This window comes from Trachymyrmex cornetzi, unplaced genomic scaffold (assembly GCF_001594075.2).
Source record: "Trachymyrmex cornetzi isolate Tcor2-1 unplaced genomic scaffold, Tcor1.1 scaffold105, whole genome shotgun sequence".
Classification (NCBI taxonomy): domain Eukaryota; kingdom Metazoa; phylum Arthropoda; class Insecta; order Hymenoptera; family Formicidae; genus Trachymyrmex; species Trachymyrmex cornetzi.
Genome location: NW_017295598.1, coordinates 95,269 through 106,949, shown reverse-complemented (window position 1 = coordinate 106,949; position 11,681 = coordinate 95,269). Strand labels below are relative to the sequence as shown.

Here is an 11,681-nt window from a genome sequence, read left to right as displayed (position 1 = left end):
ATTATTTTGAAGGGGATAACATAATTTTGGATGAATAAATGAATATTTTTTTATAAAAATGAAAAGTCACCTTACTTTTTGATCACACCTCGTATATGGGAAAGCCCTTGAAAAACTTATCGCGTTACATATTTGCATCTTACAGAACAACATAAAGTAAATACGCATATAATCCAACCAAAATATTTTATATCGAAGTGAAAAGATTCTGGAAAATCTTATATACATTCGCTTGTAGGTATTTTATACAGATAATTTCTGTAAAAGAAAAATAATAGGAATATGTGGCATTATCGACACTCACTGTATCAATTTTGAAGCCCATTTTGTCGGACGCTAATTTTTGCTTATCTTACAAAAAAATTAATTATCGCCAAATTGTAAATAGTATTATAAAAACTGCTTATATTATATGATAGAAGACACTTTTTAGTTTGTATTTATGTATTTAAAGTTTTATCTTTACCTTTTGTTTAAGAAATATTGTCTAAAAACAAAGTGATATGTCGATATCGGCGACCTTCCCTTTTACAGCCTTTGAAGAAATATTCAGCATTAAAATACTTTAAATGATTTAAAATTTATACATTTCAGATTACCTTTCAATCTTTCAATCACGATTACTGATAAATTGTAAGCTGTCATTTCAGTAAATATATATTAATATCCAATTATAATCATAAAAGAGTCGGATTAATTAATAATCTCTTTTCGAAACGACACATGTACTAATCGATACCTATTAATCGATATCATCTTATCGAACCCACAGTGTAAATATATCCATCAGCAAGCTATAAAAGAATCGTCAATGAAATGACAATGGAAAATAATACGGATCTTATCAACCGTGAAGATGACTTTGCCGACGATTGCAATTCGTGTGTGAAAAATAATTATTCTCAAATTTTATCGTCGCGTTTACATTTCGTAAATATATTTAAGCTCATTTCCACCAATGTGAGATTAACTTTAATTTCTGTGTTCAAATCTTTATCTTTTTCTAATTTTAAGAATTTTCTAATTAGAAAAAGATAAACGGTAAATTCAACGGAGATTAAATTTCTCACATTGATGTAACCACACGGAGAGAATTTTTTCTTAGAATTTACCCTGAAAATATGACAATCGTGGGACAACATTGTATTTCGAAAAATTTTGATATAAATCTCTCTCATTCATTAATAAAACTACAATAAAGTATAAAATAAGTTTGATTAATTTTACTGAAGTGCATGGTAAAAATCTTTAAAACATTGTATTGTACCACAATCACCATATTTTCAGGGTAAATTTTAAAAGAAAATTCTCTCCGTGCAGATCTCTTAATACTATATATATTCAAATAAATATTTATTAAAATTTAGTAAAATTTTTTCAGTGCAGTTGCCATTAATAACAGAAAGTTATCCTGTACCTAGCTCTAAAAAAGAACAAAATATTTTTGGATTTTGCGTAAATCTGTAACACATTTAATTCCATCTTAAAAAATCATTTTAAACTCATGTACTTTTGTGTGTAGTGTATCCCACTTTATTGGCGTCCCTCGCATCACATTCAAATTACACGCTCTTCGCCGATGAGCATGGGATGTTACACATAATCGACACCAGCGAACCTGCAGTACTTACACAAGCAGAATATGAGGAGATCAGCTATGCCACTTTCCAAACCCAATTTCTGTTATACACTCGGTAAATATGTATGAAAAGCTGACGAAAAAATGCAACAAAGATTCTACAAGCTTCTAACGCAAAATCGATCTTTCTCCATAGAAATAATCGGAAAGTCGGAGAGCCACTGATCATTAATGATAATGACAGTGTGGAGAAGAGTTCTTGGAATCCTACTCATCCTACTCGTATTATCACTCATGGATGGCGAGGAGACATAGAAGCTAAATCTGCTTGCGCCCTGATTCGGGACGGTAGGACACTATCAATCTTAATAACTTATATACCTGGATTCTTGCTATTTCCAAGATCAATCCGTAAGAGGAATGTATTTTTGTTACCCTAAAGAAACATATGACTCCTAGAAGAAAATAAAAGTAATAACAAAAAAAACTTTAATTGGAGTGAAAAAATGCTCGTATATTTTCAAAACAAATTAAAACAGAGTCGTGGCTTATTTCGAGGTTATAATTAGACTGATTTTAAATTAATACAAATATTATAAGAATGTAAATACTATAATACATAATATTCTAAATACAAATAATAAAACAATATAAAAATACAAAAATACAAACGTTTCGACTTACAAAGCCTTCTTCTTTGAAGAAGAAACGTTTGTATTTTTGTATTTTTATATTATTGTTTTATATATTATTTGTATTTAGAATATTATGTATTTACATTCTTATAATATTTGTATTAATTTAAAGTCTGTCTAATTATAAGCTCGAAATAAGCCACAACTCTGTTTTAATTTGTTTTGAACAAAATAAATTATTTATTATTAGTTTTATTTTCTTCGAGAAAATTTTTCAAATTCAATTATATATTTTTAATCTATGGTATATAAAACTGTTAAAAAAACAAAGATAAAATATTATTGATAAATTTATTGCTCCTAAATTTTGCTAGATATAAACACGCGTTAAATATTTTTTCAGAAAACTATTTTTTTTAATTATTTCCACAACAAAAATTAAAACCCATATGTTCTAGTTACAAATTAATATGATTTTCTATTCCTTCAGCTTTAAATTTCTAAATTATTAATCTCTGTAAATTCTTTAAATTTAATTTTCTCTGGTTTCCTGATTTTTTAATACAAAATCCTTATTCTCTCTCCTCGTTACTTTCTATTATCTGATCCTTCTGAATTCCTTAAATTCTCAAACATAATTTGAATTTCTGAACTCCCAGATTCCACGCATCTCTCGTTTTAGTGCTCCGTGTTTTAGGCAACTAATTTCTAGGTTATTAATATTTCCTCTTTGTTATCCTCAGCTTATCTTAGCATTGGCGATTATAACGTCATCCTGATCGACTGGAGCAAGGCAGCCGGATATCTATGGTACTGGAAAGTCGCGAGGAGTGTGCCATTAGTGGCGGAACGCGTGACACAATTGATAGATTTTCTACAGAGCCAAGCTGGTTTGGATCCTTCCAAGACCAAAGTGATAGGGCATTCTCTGGGAGGACATGTCGTCGGTCTCGCCGCTCGTAATGCAAATGGCGATATCGCTGAGGTGGTAGGTGAGTTCAATAAATATCATTGACAAAAAAAAAAAAAGAAAACAGTTTAAAAATAAATAATGTAATTAAAATCTTTCAAAACTTTAAAAAGAAAATTAAAAAATAAACATTAACTTTCTCGAAAAAACTGCGTGAAAAACAAAATAACGGAACAAAGAATTGCAATAAATAAAAACGAAACAAAGAAGCTTTTTAAAATATTGGCTTTCTCTGTTAATTTTTCTGCTAAAAATCTCTCAATTCGAGAACCGATAAAATAGAATTTAATTTGCAGCTTTAGATCCTGCAAAACCCTTGTTCGATTCGAAAGGACCGGCAGAAAGAGTAGATCGATCAGATGCAGCTCGGGTGCAAGTGATTCACACGAGTATTCTGGGTTTAGAAGAACCGATTGGTGATGCCGACTTTTATCCAAACGGTGGCAAAAGCCAGCCGGGATGCGGTACAATTGGTAAATAAGCTCGCTCTCGAATATCGAAATCAACATCGCTTACTCATTAATTAACGTGCTAATTAATTCACAGCACTCACATGTGCGCATGCGAGGTCTTACGAGTACTACGCTGAGTCCATCCTGAATCCCACGGGCTTTCGCGCCGGGAAGGTGTTCATGGGTGGACCATCCCTCGATCCAAAGTGAGTACAATGTCATCGTAATATAAACAGTCATTCTTTTTGAAAACACAACATCATCCATTATCCACTCGTGCAAGTTGGCCGAGACGTTAATTGATTCATTTATTATTTGTGTCATTTTCAGCGCATGTGGAGAGTATATTTTGGAGACTGCCGAAAAATCACCGTTCGGACTCGGATAACAGACACTGTTACAATAGACACTGTTATTTATTTTTAAATTGTACATATATATATGTATACATATATATATCTACGATATTAAAATAAACTTTTTACCAACATTCTGAATCCTCTTGAATGATTTATCATGGAATAATCAACATTTCGTTCATGACTTAATACATAGTTTCCCTTTAAAAATGTGTCTAATAAAATTCAATTATAAAAAATTATAATAAAATCTTCAAATAATATTTTATACCAAAGCAAATATAAACTGCATGTAAAATTTTTTTTTAATATTCGACATAAACAATGTAAAGTATTTCAAATTACATTTCAGATTACAAGTCTTTTAATCAAGATTATCAAAAATTACAAGCTGTCTTTTCTATAAATGTACAGGATATCCCAAAATTCGTGAATTAATATATCACAGTAAGAAAGTTTCAAAAAAATAAGTTATAAAAGTATTTGTCATTTATCCTTCTAAGTAGTAACTAAGTAAAGTGAAACGTAAAGGTTAAAAACTATTACTCGAAACGTTAAATGGCGAACACTTTATAACTTAATTTTTACAACTGACCAATTCTACATTACGTACAAATTACCCTGTTTAACTGTAATCTATAAATGGTTTTTAATCTTTAAATGGCCTCGTTTAACTGTAATCTATAATTGTTGTTTAACCTTATGTTTCAAAAGTTCTGCTCGGAACAATAAATAGTAGATTCTTTCATAACTTATTTTTTTCGAGAACTTTATTGCTGTAATATTTTAATTCGTGAATTTTGGGACACCCTATATGCTAACATGCAACTGTAATCATAAAATGTCTGGGATTAATTAATCTTTTTTTTTTTAATGACACATTAATTGATTCTTTTTAATCATCGTCTTATCGAGGACATTGTGAAATATCCGTTGAGAAGTTACAAAAAAATCGTTCACAAAACGGAATTCTTCAACGGATTGTGTCGACTACTCGAGAAGATGATTCCATCAGTGATTACAATCCGTACGTAAAAGATCGTTATTCTCAAATTTTACAGTCGCGCATTCATAAAGAAAATATTGTTTCTTAAATTAATATGGTAAATATGGTACTGTCTAATATTGATATTTGATAATGTTGATATTGGATTATATTTGTAACTTATCAAATTGCATTCGCGAAAAAAAATACTTTTTCGATCTCGCATCTTCGTGTGTCAAACAAAATTATTCTTCATACAGTTACATAGTATTCATATTAGAAAAACTATCTTTTTATTAAAGTTGCATCACACTTCCATTCTCAATCATTACTATATCATCATTGTTATCAACAAAAAAACTTTTATTCTATCATGCCATTAGATTTCAGAATACTTGAAATTATCAGAATAAAAGTTCTGTTTATACTACTGTTTTAAATATAATAACTTATATTTAAAACAATTTCTCTCGAAGAAAAAAGATACCGATTATAACCATTACTTATTATTTATAATCTTTTTTAAATTAATCTCCATTCAAATTTGATTGATCCCTGATTTACATTAGCTATTGATATCATCAACGGCTTATTGATTACGCCATTGAATAAATATTACATTAACTTACATCGTTAATACCATATAAAAATTAAAATTGCTTTAAAGATGATCGCTTCGATCGTAATTACATTATGCACCTAAAGAATCAGTGATCTTTGAATTTTGCAATTAAGTATTTGTAGAAAAAAGATTAAAGTCATAGATTTGCGGTTAGATAGTCGAGAAAAACAAATATTAAGATTCTTGGATTCGTGATAATGAAAGAAAAATTATTTTTTAATTGCATAAAAATCTGCAACGTATTTAATTTCATTTTTGAGAAATATTTTAAATAAATCGACAGATGCCTTCTACTTGCAGTATATCCTTCTTTATTGGCGTCCATTACGACGAATCTTAACTACACGAATGATATCAACGATAGTGGAACACTAACTCTGAGTGATATCAACGAATCTGAATTCATACTGAACATATTCAATACAATCTATAAAGACGCGCAAAAAACCACATTCCATTTATACACTCGGTAAGTACATCTAAAATACAGACGCAATATCGTATCGTTAATTACTTTCACATTAAACTCTCCCTCTCTAGAAACAACCCAGAAATTGGAGAGCAGCTATTCATCGACGATCTGGATAGTATTAAGAAAAGTTTTTGGAATCCTGATCATCCTACTCGACTGATCATTCATGGATGGAAAGGAAATTGCGAGTCAACCATTTGCACTGATATTCGAGACGGTATAGAATCATTATAAATCCCAGTTGTTTCTGTGAATCCTTTTCTGGAGCCTTAATATAATTTTTACTTCTCTCTTCCTTTCTCTCTCTCTCTCTCTCTCTCTCTCTCTCTCTCTCTCTTTCTTTACCTCCATATACCTTATTTGTAAATTTTTTATATTTTGTCTCGAATTTTTTATCTCGAATTTGATATTCTTTGATTTCTTGACTTCCCTTCTCTTTCTAAAAACATAGAATTATTCCTTTATTTTCAATTTTTTTAAAAATTTTCTAAAATATTTTTTTTACAGTTCTCAACCTTAATTTAGATATGTTATGTAATATCCTTATCCTTAAACATAAATTATTTTAATGTCTCGAGCCATGGCGATTAATTTACATTCTAACAAACAATGCTATCACGTCAATATCCTTAGCTTATCTCAATGTTGGCGATTACAATATCATCCTGATCGACTGGCGGGCAGCAGCCAATCATTTGTATTCAAAATCCGCGAGAAGTACGCCAATTGTGTCACAATACATAGCCCTTTTGGTAGATTTCCTGGAGAACAATGCAAGTCTCGATCTTGATAGAACCACAATAATTGGGTATTCATTAGGAGGGCATATCGCCAGTCTCAGCGCTCGTTTTGCGACTGGCAAGATCAGGGAAGTAGTTGGTAAGTCCAACGACGAAGCTTTCGATTTCCTATTTAACTATCTTGATCCTAAATTGAAACAAATTTCTCATTTACAGCGTTAGATCCTGCAGGGCCTTGTTTCGAATACAAAGAACCAGGAGAAAGAATGGATAAGACAGACGCGATTTTAGTCCAAGTAATACACACCTGCATAAAGTATATGGGCATAAAATCAGCGATCGGCACTTCCGATTTTTATGTCAACGGCGGCGAGGAGCAACCAGGATGCGGTCCAATCAGATGGATCGGTAAATAAAGTTCATCAACATCAGTTAACATCGCTCACATTGATCATCATTAGTTAAAAAAATAATTAATTCATCCACATTCGCAGGCAATTTAATGGCAATAACATGCGCGCACATGCGAGCTCTTGAGTACTACATCGAGTCCATCCTGAATCCTAGGGGCTTCCGCGCCGGCAAAGTGTTTATGGGTGGACCATCCCTCGATCCAAAGTATTGGATTTTAATATAAAATAAATATTCTTTTTTTTTTTAAACAAAGCATCATCCATTGTTTACTTGTGTAAGTTGACTAAAACGTCAATTAATTCATTCATTGTTTGTGTCACTTGCAGTGCATGTGGAGTGTACGTTCTGGAGACTGCCGACAGATCACCATTTGCACTCGGATAACAGAACAATATGGATAACAGAACAATAAACACTATTGTTATATGTTTAATATTTTTTAATTATACTCATATAGCATATGAGCTTACAACAATATTGCTGCAATGTTACCGCAATTATTGCTGAGACATTATAATGTTGCTGTAATATTGCTGGAATGATCTATACTGTATGGGCATATGCGTTAAAAAATTACGAATGTTCTGAATCTCTTTGAATATTAATGGAATGATCAACATTTCCTTCATAATTCAATACAGTTTAAAGTTGCACCTCACTTTATTGATCTTCAATTCTTACTATATTATTACTGTTATCAATAAAAAAAAACTCTTACTTTATCATGCCATTAGATATCAGAATAATTAAAATTATCAAAACAGAAGTTTTGTTTATACAAGTTAAAAAAGAAAAGACTCATAAATCAGTAAACAATAATGCCAATCAAAGCCAAACTAAGGTAAACGTATATAATTCAATTTTATCAATGTAATACAACAAAGTTTTCAACGTTTTGGATCCTTCTCTTTGTCTCCGATGATAGATGACATTGTATTACTAGCATTATATCCAAAGCTGTTTGTCCCGAAAAAAGGATATCTAATTATAGCTATTAATTCTTTTTTGAAAAGATTTAAAAATTTTAATTTTTTAATCAAAAAATTACTTTTAATTCATTTATTCAAACGTGATTGACATTTGCATGGCTATCGGTATTAACGATAACTTATCATACCACCACATGTAGATAGATGTTTATCGACGAACTATAAAAGAAAATGTTATATACACTTATATCTTTAATATAATTTGTGAAAATTACTTTCAAGATGGTTACTTCGCTGGTAACTACATTATGTACGTAAAATATTAATTACCTTCGTAATTAAAAATTTCGCAATTAAGTAGTCGTAGAAAAAAGATTAAAATTTTGGACTTGCAGTTACACACACACATCCGTGAAAAGATTTTCTTAAAGTTGTATTTCCATAAGGAAAAAAATATTCTCATAAATTCTGCATAAACCTATTCAATCTTATCTTACGATTCTCACAATTAGAGAAATATTTTAAACGGATATCTTTTATTTGTAGTATATCCTTCCTTGTTGACGTCCATTGCGACAAATTTAAACTATACAATTGTCATCGACGATCATGGAATACCAAATCTGATCGATCCGAACGAACCTAAATTTACACAAGTAGATCTCAAAGAGATTGATGAATCCGTGCAAAAGACCATCTTCTATTTGTACACTCGGTAAGTATGTGTTTGAAATATTAGCGCAACATCGTAATTACAAAAAAACATCGCTTCTAAATGAATCTTTTCTTCTCTAAAAACAATCCGGAAATTCGACAGCAGCTAATCATCGACGATATGGATAGTGTAAAGAAGAGTTTTTGGAATCCTAATCATCCCACTCGATTCGTCACTCATGGATGGCACGGAAATTGCGGTGGAGGTTGCACCCAGATTCGAGACGGTATACAATCATTATTAATCTTAATTGCTTGTGGATTCTTTCTTTTTTGGATTCTTAATCTAATTTTCGATAATATTTCAATGGTAAAATTGATTGAGAAATGTTTGACACACAAATAAACGCCTTATTCGGTCAAAGCAGGGTCTTGGTGTATAATATTAATAATAGTATAAATTTTTTCAAATGTAAATTATCCGCACACGGAATAAGGAAGATCCAAGTTCACATATTGCAGCTTCAGCCTAGGATTGTGTTCAAAGAACGACAAATATATACATGTATAATTGGTCAATTTACCAATTACTTTTTTGAGATTGTAAAATTCAAAAAACACAAAATATTATTAAACACCAATACCCACTTTGGTCGAATAATATATTTATTTGTGCTAATAATTCTCTCTCTCTCTCTCTCTCTCCCCTTCAACTTTTAACATTTTTAATTATCGACTTTAATGTTCTTTGATTTCCTGGAATTTCCCAAAATATTCTTATTTCTCTGCTTTTATTTTCAATTTCCGAACTCTTTGAAATATTTTTTTTACACGTTCTTAAAGTTAATTTAAATATTTGATCTTTTTATGTAGGCATGAATTATTTTATTATCTCGAATCTTGATGATTACGTCCATTCTATTATTGCTATCATGTCAATATATTTAGCTTTTCTTAATGTGGGTGATTATAATATCATCCTGTCGATTGGAGGGATCGATTAGACGCAGCCAATCATTCGTACCTGATGTCCGTAAGTGCGCCACTCGTGTTACAACGCATAGCCTTTTTGATAAACTTCCTGGAGATTAATGCAAATCTTGATCCTAATAAAACTATAATAATCGGAAACTCTTTAGGAGCTCATGTCGCGAGTCTCAGCGCTCGTTTCGCGACTAGCAAGATCGCCGAGGTAGTCGGTAAGTCAGCGACAAGTTTTCAATTCTATTTAGTTATCTTGATCCTAAATTGAAATAAATTTCTGATTTACAGCTTTAGATCCTGCAGCACCTTTATTCGAATCCAAGGAACCAGGAGGAAGAGTGGACAAGTCGGACGCGATTCTAGTGATACACACCTGCACGAAATTTGTAGGCATAAAATGAATAAAATCAGCAATCGGTACTTCTGAGTTTTATCCCAATGGCGGCGAAGAGCAACCAGGATGCAGTCCAATCAGATGGATCGGTAAATGAAGTCTTGCTAATATCAGTTAACTTACTGATTCATTAGTTAAACGACTGATTAATCCACAATTTGCAGGCGATGTCGAGGCGATGGGATGTGCGCATTCAAGGTCTGAGATGTATTACATCGAATCCATCACAAATCCCACAGGTTTTCGTGCCGGAGATGTGTTTATGGGAGGACCATCCATCGATCCAAACTGAGTATAGTGTTATTTTGTTTTTCAATGTGGATATTTATCTCTTTTCACACACAAAATCGGTACTATTTTTCCTAATATTTAATTTCTATTTCTTTTAATCAATCAAGAAATATAGGAAACTTTCGTGTTTTCTTTCATATAATCGACACGTTATTTTTCTTTTATCATTTGTCATTTTTAGCGCAAATGGAACGTACACTCTGCAGACTGCCAGATAGCCACCGTTTGAACTTGGATAACAATTGATTGATTATTTGACGCTTAATTTAAATGTGTACATATTTCTTTTTCTTTTTCTTGTTTTATTAAAATTGTTTTTATTGTAAATCTTTATTTACACTAAATCTGTTATTTTACAGGTTTATTCACTCAAAATTGTATATTTCTTTCATTATTTTAATAGCTCGTATTAATAAACGATATTTTAATATTCTTTCAATGTAATAAAATATAAAATAAATGCCAGAAAGTCTATTTTTCCCCAAATCTTTATCTCCATTTTTTACATTCTTTTTTTTCATGATATTGAGTTTTTTAAATAACATTTTGACGTGATTTTGTTTTTATTATTAAAATCTTTTTCTCTCTTCATTCACAAGTAGCAGATTTTAAAATAAGCATTTAAAATAGTATAAAAAGTAGATCTTTTAATACTTATATTGTTAGTAATAACATATTATTAAATATTATTACAAAAACATTATCTAAATATAAAAAAAATAACGCAAGGGATAAAAAACGCTATAAAAAAATATGCACTAAACTTACCGCAACCATATCTTCGATCGCTTGCGTTGATTTGGACCCCAACATAACCATTCCCATAGCAATTCCAGCTGCTTCACCGGTCACGGCGTCATCTTGATATAAATTGAATTTTAATTGTTCATAAACGTCTTGTCTATGCGAGCCCATTGCGGCCAATCCAAGGCCGAGACAGCCACCATGACGAACCATCTTTCGGAACAAGTTTCAAAGGATAAATCGTATAAAATTTAATTATTACACATAGTTAATAAAAGCTCTATTCACATTATTATATACAATTTGACAAATATTTAATTTAATAAAAAATACTCAATTATATATACAGGGTGCCCCAAAAGTTTTTGCCAATCACTTTTGTGTAGAGAGAGCGGACTAAACTGAGTCGAAAAGTCCTCTACTATTTTGCAATTTTCGTAATAGTTAACAAGATATT

The 11,681-nt window shown here is 31.0% G+C and overlaps 3 protein-coding genes and 1 pseudogene across 3 annotated transcripts in view; 3 read left to right on the top strand and 1 right to left on the bottom strand.

Moving 5' to 3' along the window:
* Window positions 1-11,437, bottom strand: part of Rpn2 (Regulatory particle non-ATPase 2) — a 47,199-nt gene extending 35,762 nt beyond the window's left edge. Inside the window, exon 1 of the mRNA XM_018504757.1 lies at window positions 11,249-11,437. Within this exon, the coding sequence (XP_018360259.1) occupies window positions 11,249-11,437 (189 nt within the window). The remainder of the gene's footprint in view (window positions 1-11,248) is intronic.
* LOC108759430 (pancreatic triacylglycerol lipase-like) lies at window positions 845-4,042 on the top strand. The gene is made up of 7 exons (XM_018504884.1): window positions 845-881; window positions 1,523-1,694; window positions 1,776-1,927; window positions 2,958-3,206; window positions 3,481-3,657; window positions 3,731-3,842; window positions 3,967-4,042. The coding sequence occupies exons 1-7, from the start codon at window positions 857-859 to the stop codon at window positions 4,022-4,024; spliced, it is 945 nt and encodes a 314-aa protein (XP_018360386.1). The 5' UTR covers window positions 845-856; the 3' UTR covers window positions 4,025-4,042.
* On the top strand, window positions 4,978-7,631 carry LOC108759394 (pancreatic lipase-related protein 2-like). The gene is made up of 7 exons (XM_018504832.1): window positions 4,978-5,022; window positions 5,903-6,071; window positions 6,143-6,291; window positions 6,708-6,953; window positions 7,031-7,222; window positions 7,309-7,432; window positions 7,555-7,631. Exons 1-7 carry the CDS (start codon window positions 4,998-5,000, stop codon window positions 7,610-7,612), a joined length of 963 nt encoding a protein of 320 aa, XP_018360334.1. The 5' UTR covers window positions 4,978-4,997; the 3' UTR covers window positions 7,613-7,631.
* LOC108759388 (pancreatic lipase-related protein 2-like) lies at window positions 8,440-10,719 on the top strand (annotated as a pseudogene).
* Window positions 11,438-11,681: the final 244 nt, after the last annotated feature.

Bases quoted from the DNA above. Each gene is read 5' to 3' on its own strand.
- LOC108759430 (XM_018504884.1), top strand. From the start codon at position 857: ATGACTTTGCCGACGATTGCAATTC. The intron at 882-1,522 runs GTGTGTGAAAAA...TTTTGTGTGTAG, and splicing joins TTTGCCGACGATTGCAATTC to TGTATCCCACTTTATTGGCG. The intron at 1,928-2,957 runs GTAGGACACTAT...TGTTATCCTCAG, and splicing joins TTGCGCCCTGATTCGGGACG to CTTATCTTAGCATTGGCGAT.
- LOC108759394 (XM_018504832.1), top strand. From the start codon at position 4,998: ATGATTCCATCAGTGATTACAATCC. The intron at 6,292-6,707 runs GTATAGAATCAT...CAATATCCTTAG, and splicing joins TTGCACTGATATTCGAGACG to CTTATCTCAATGTTGGCGAT. The intron at 7,223-7,308 runs GTAAATAAAGTT...CCACATTCGCAG, and splicing joins CGGTCCAATCAGATGGATCG to GCAATTTAATGGCAATAACA.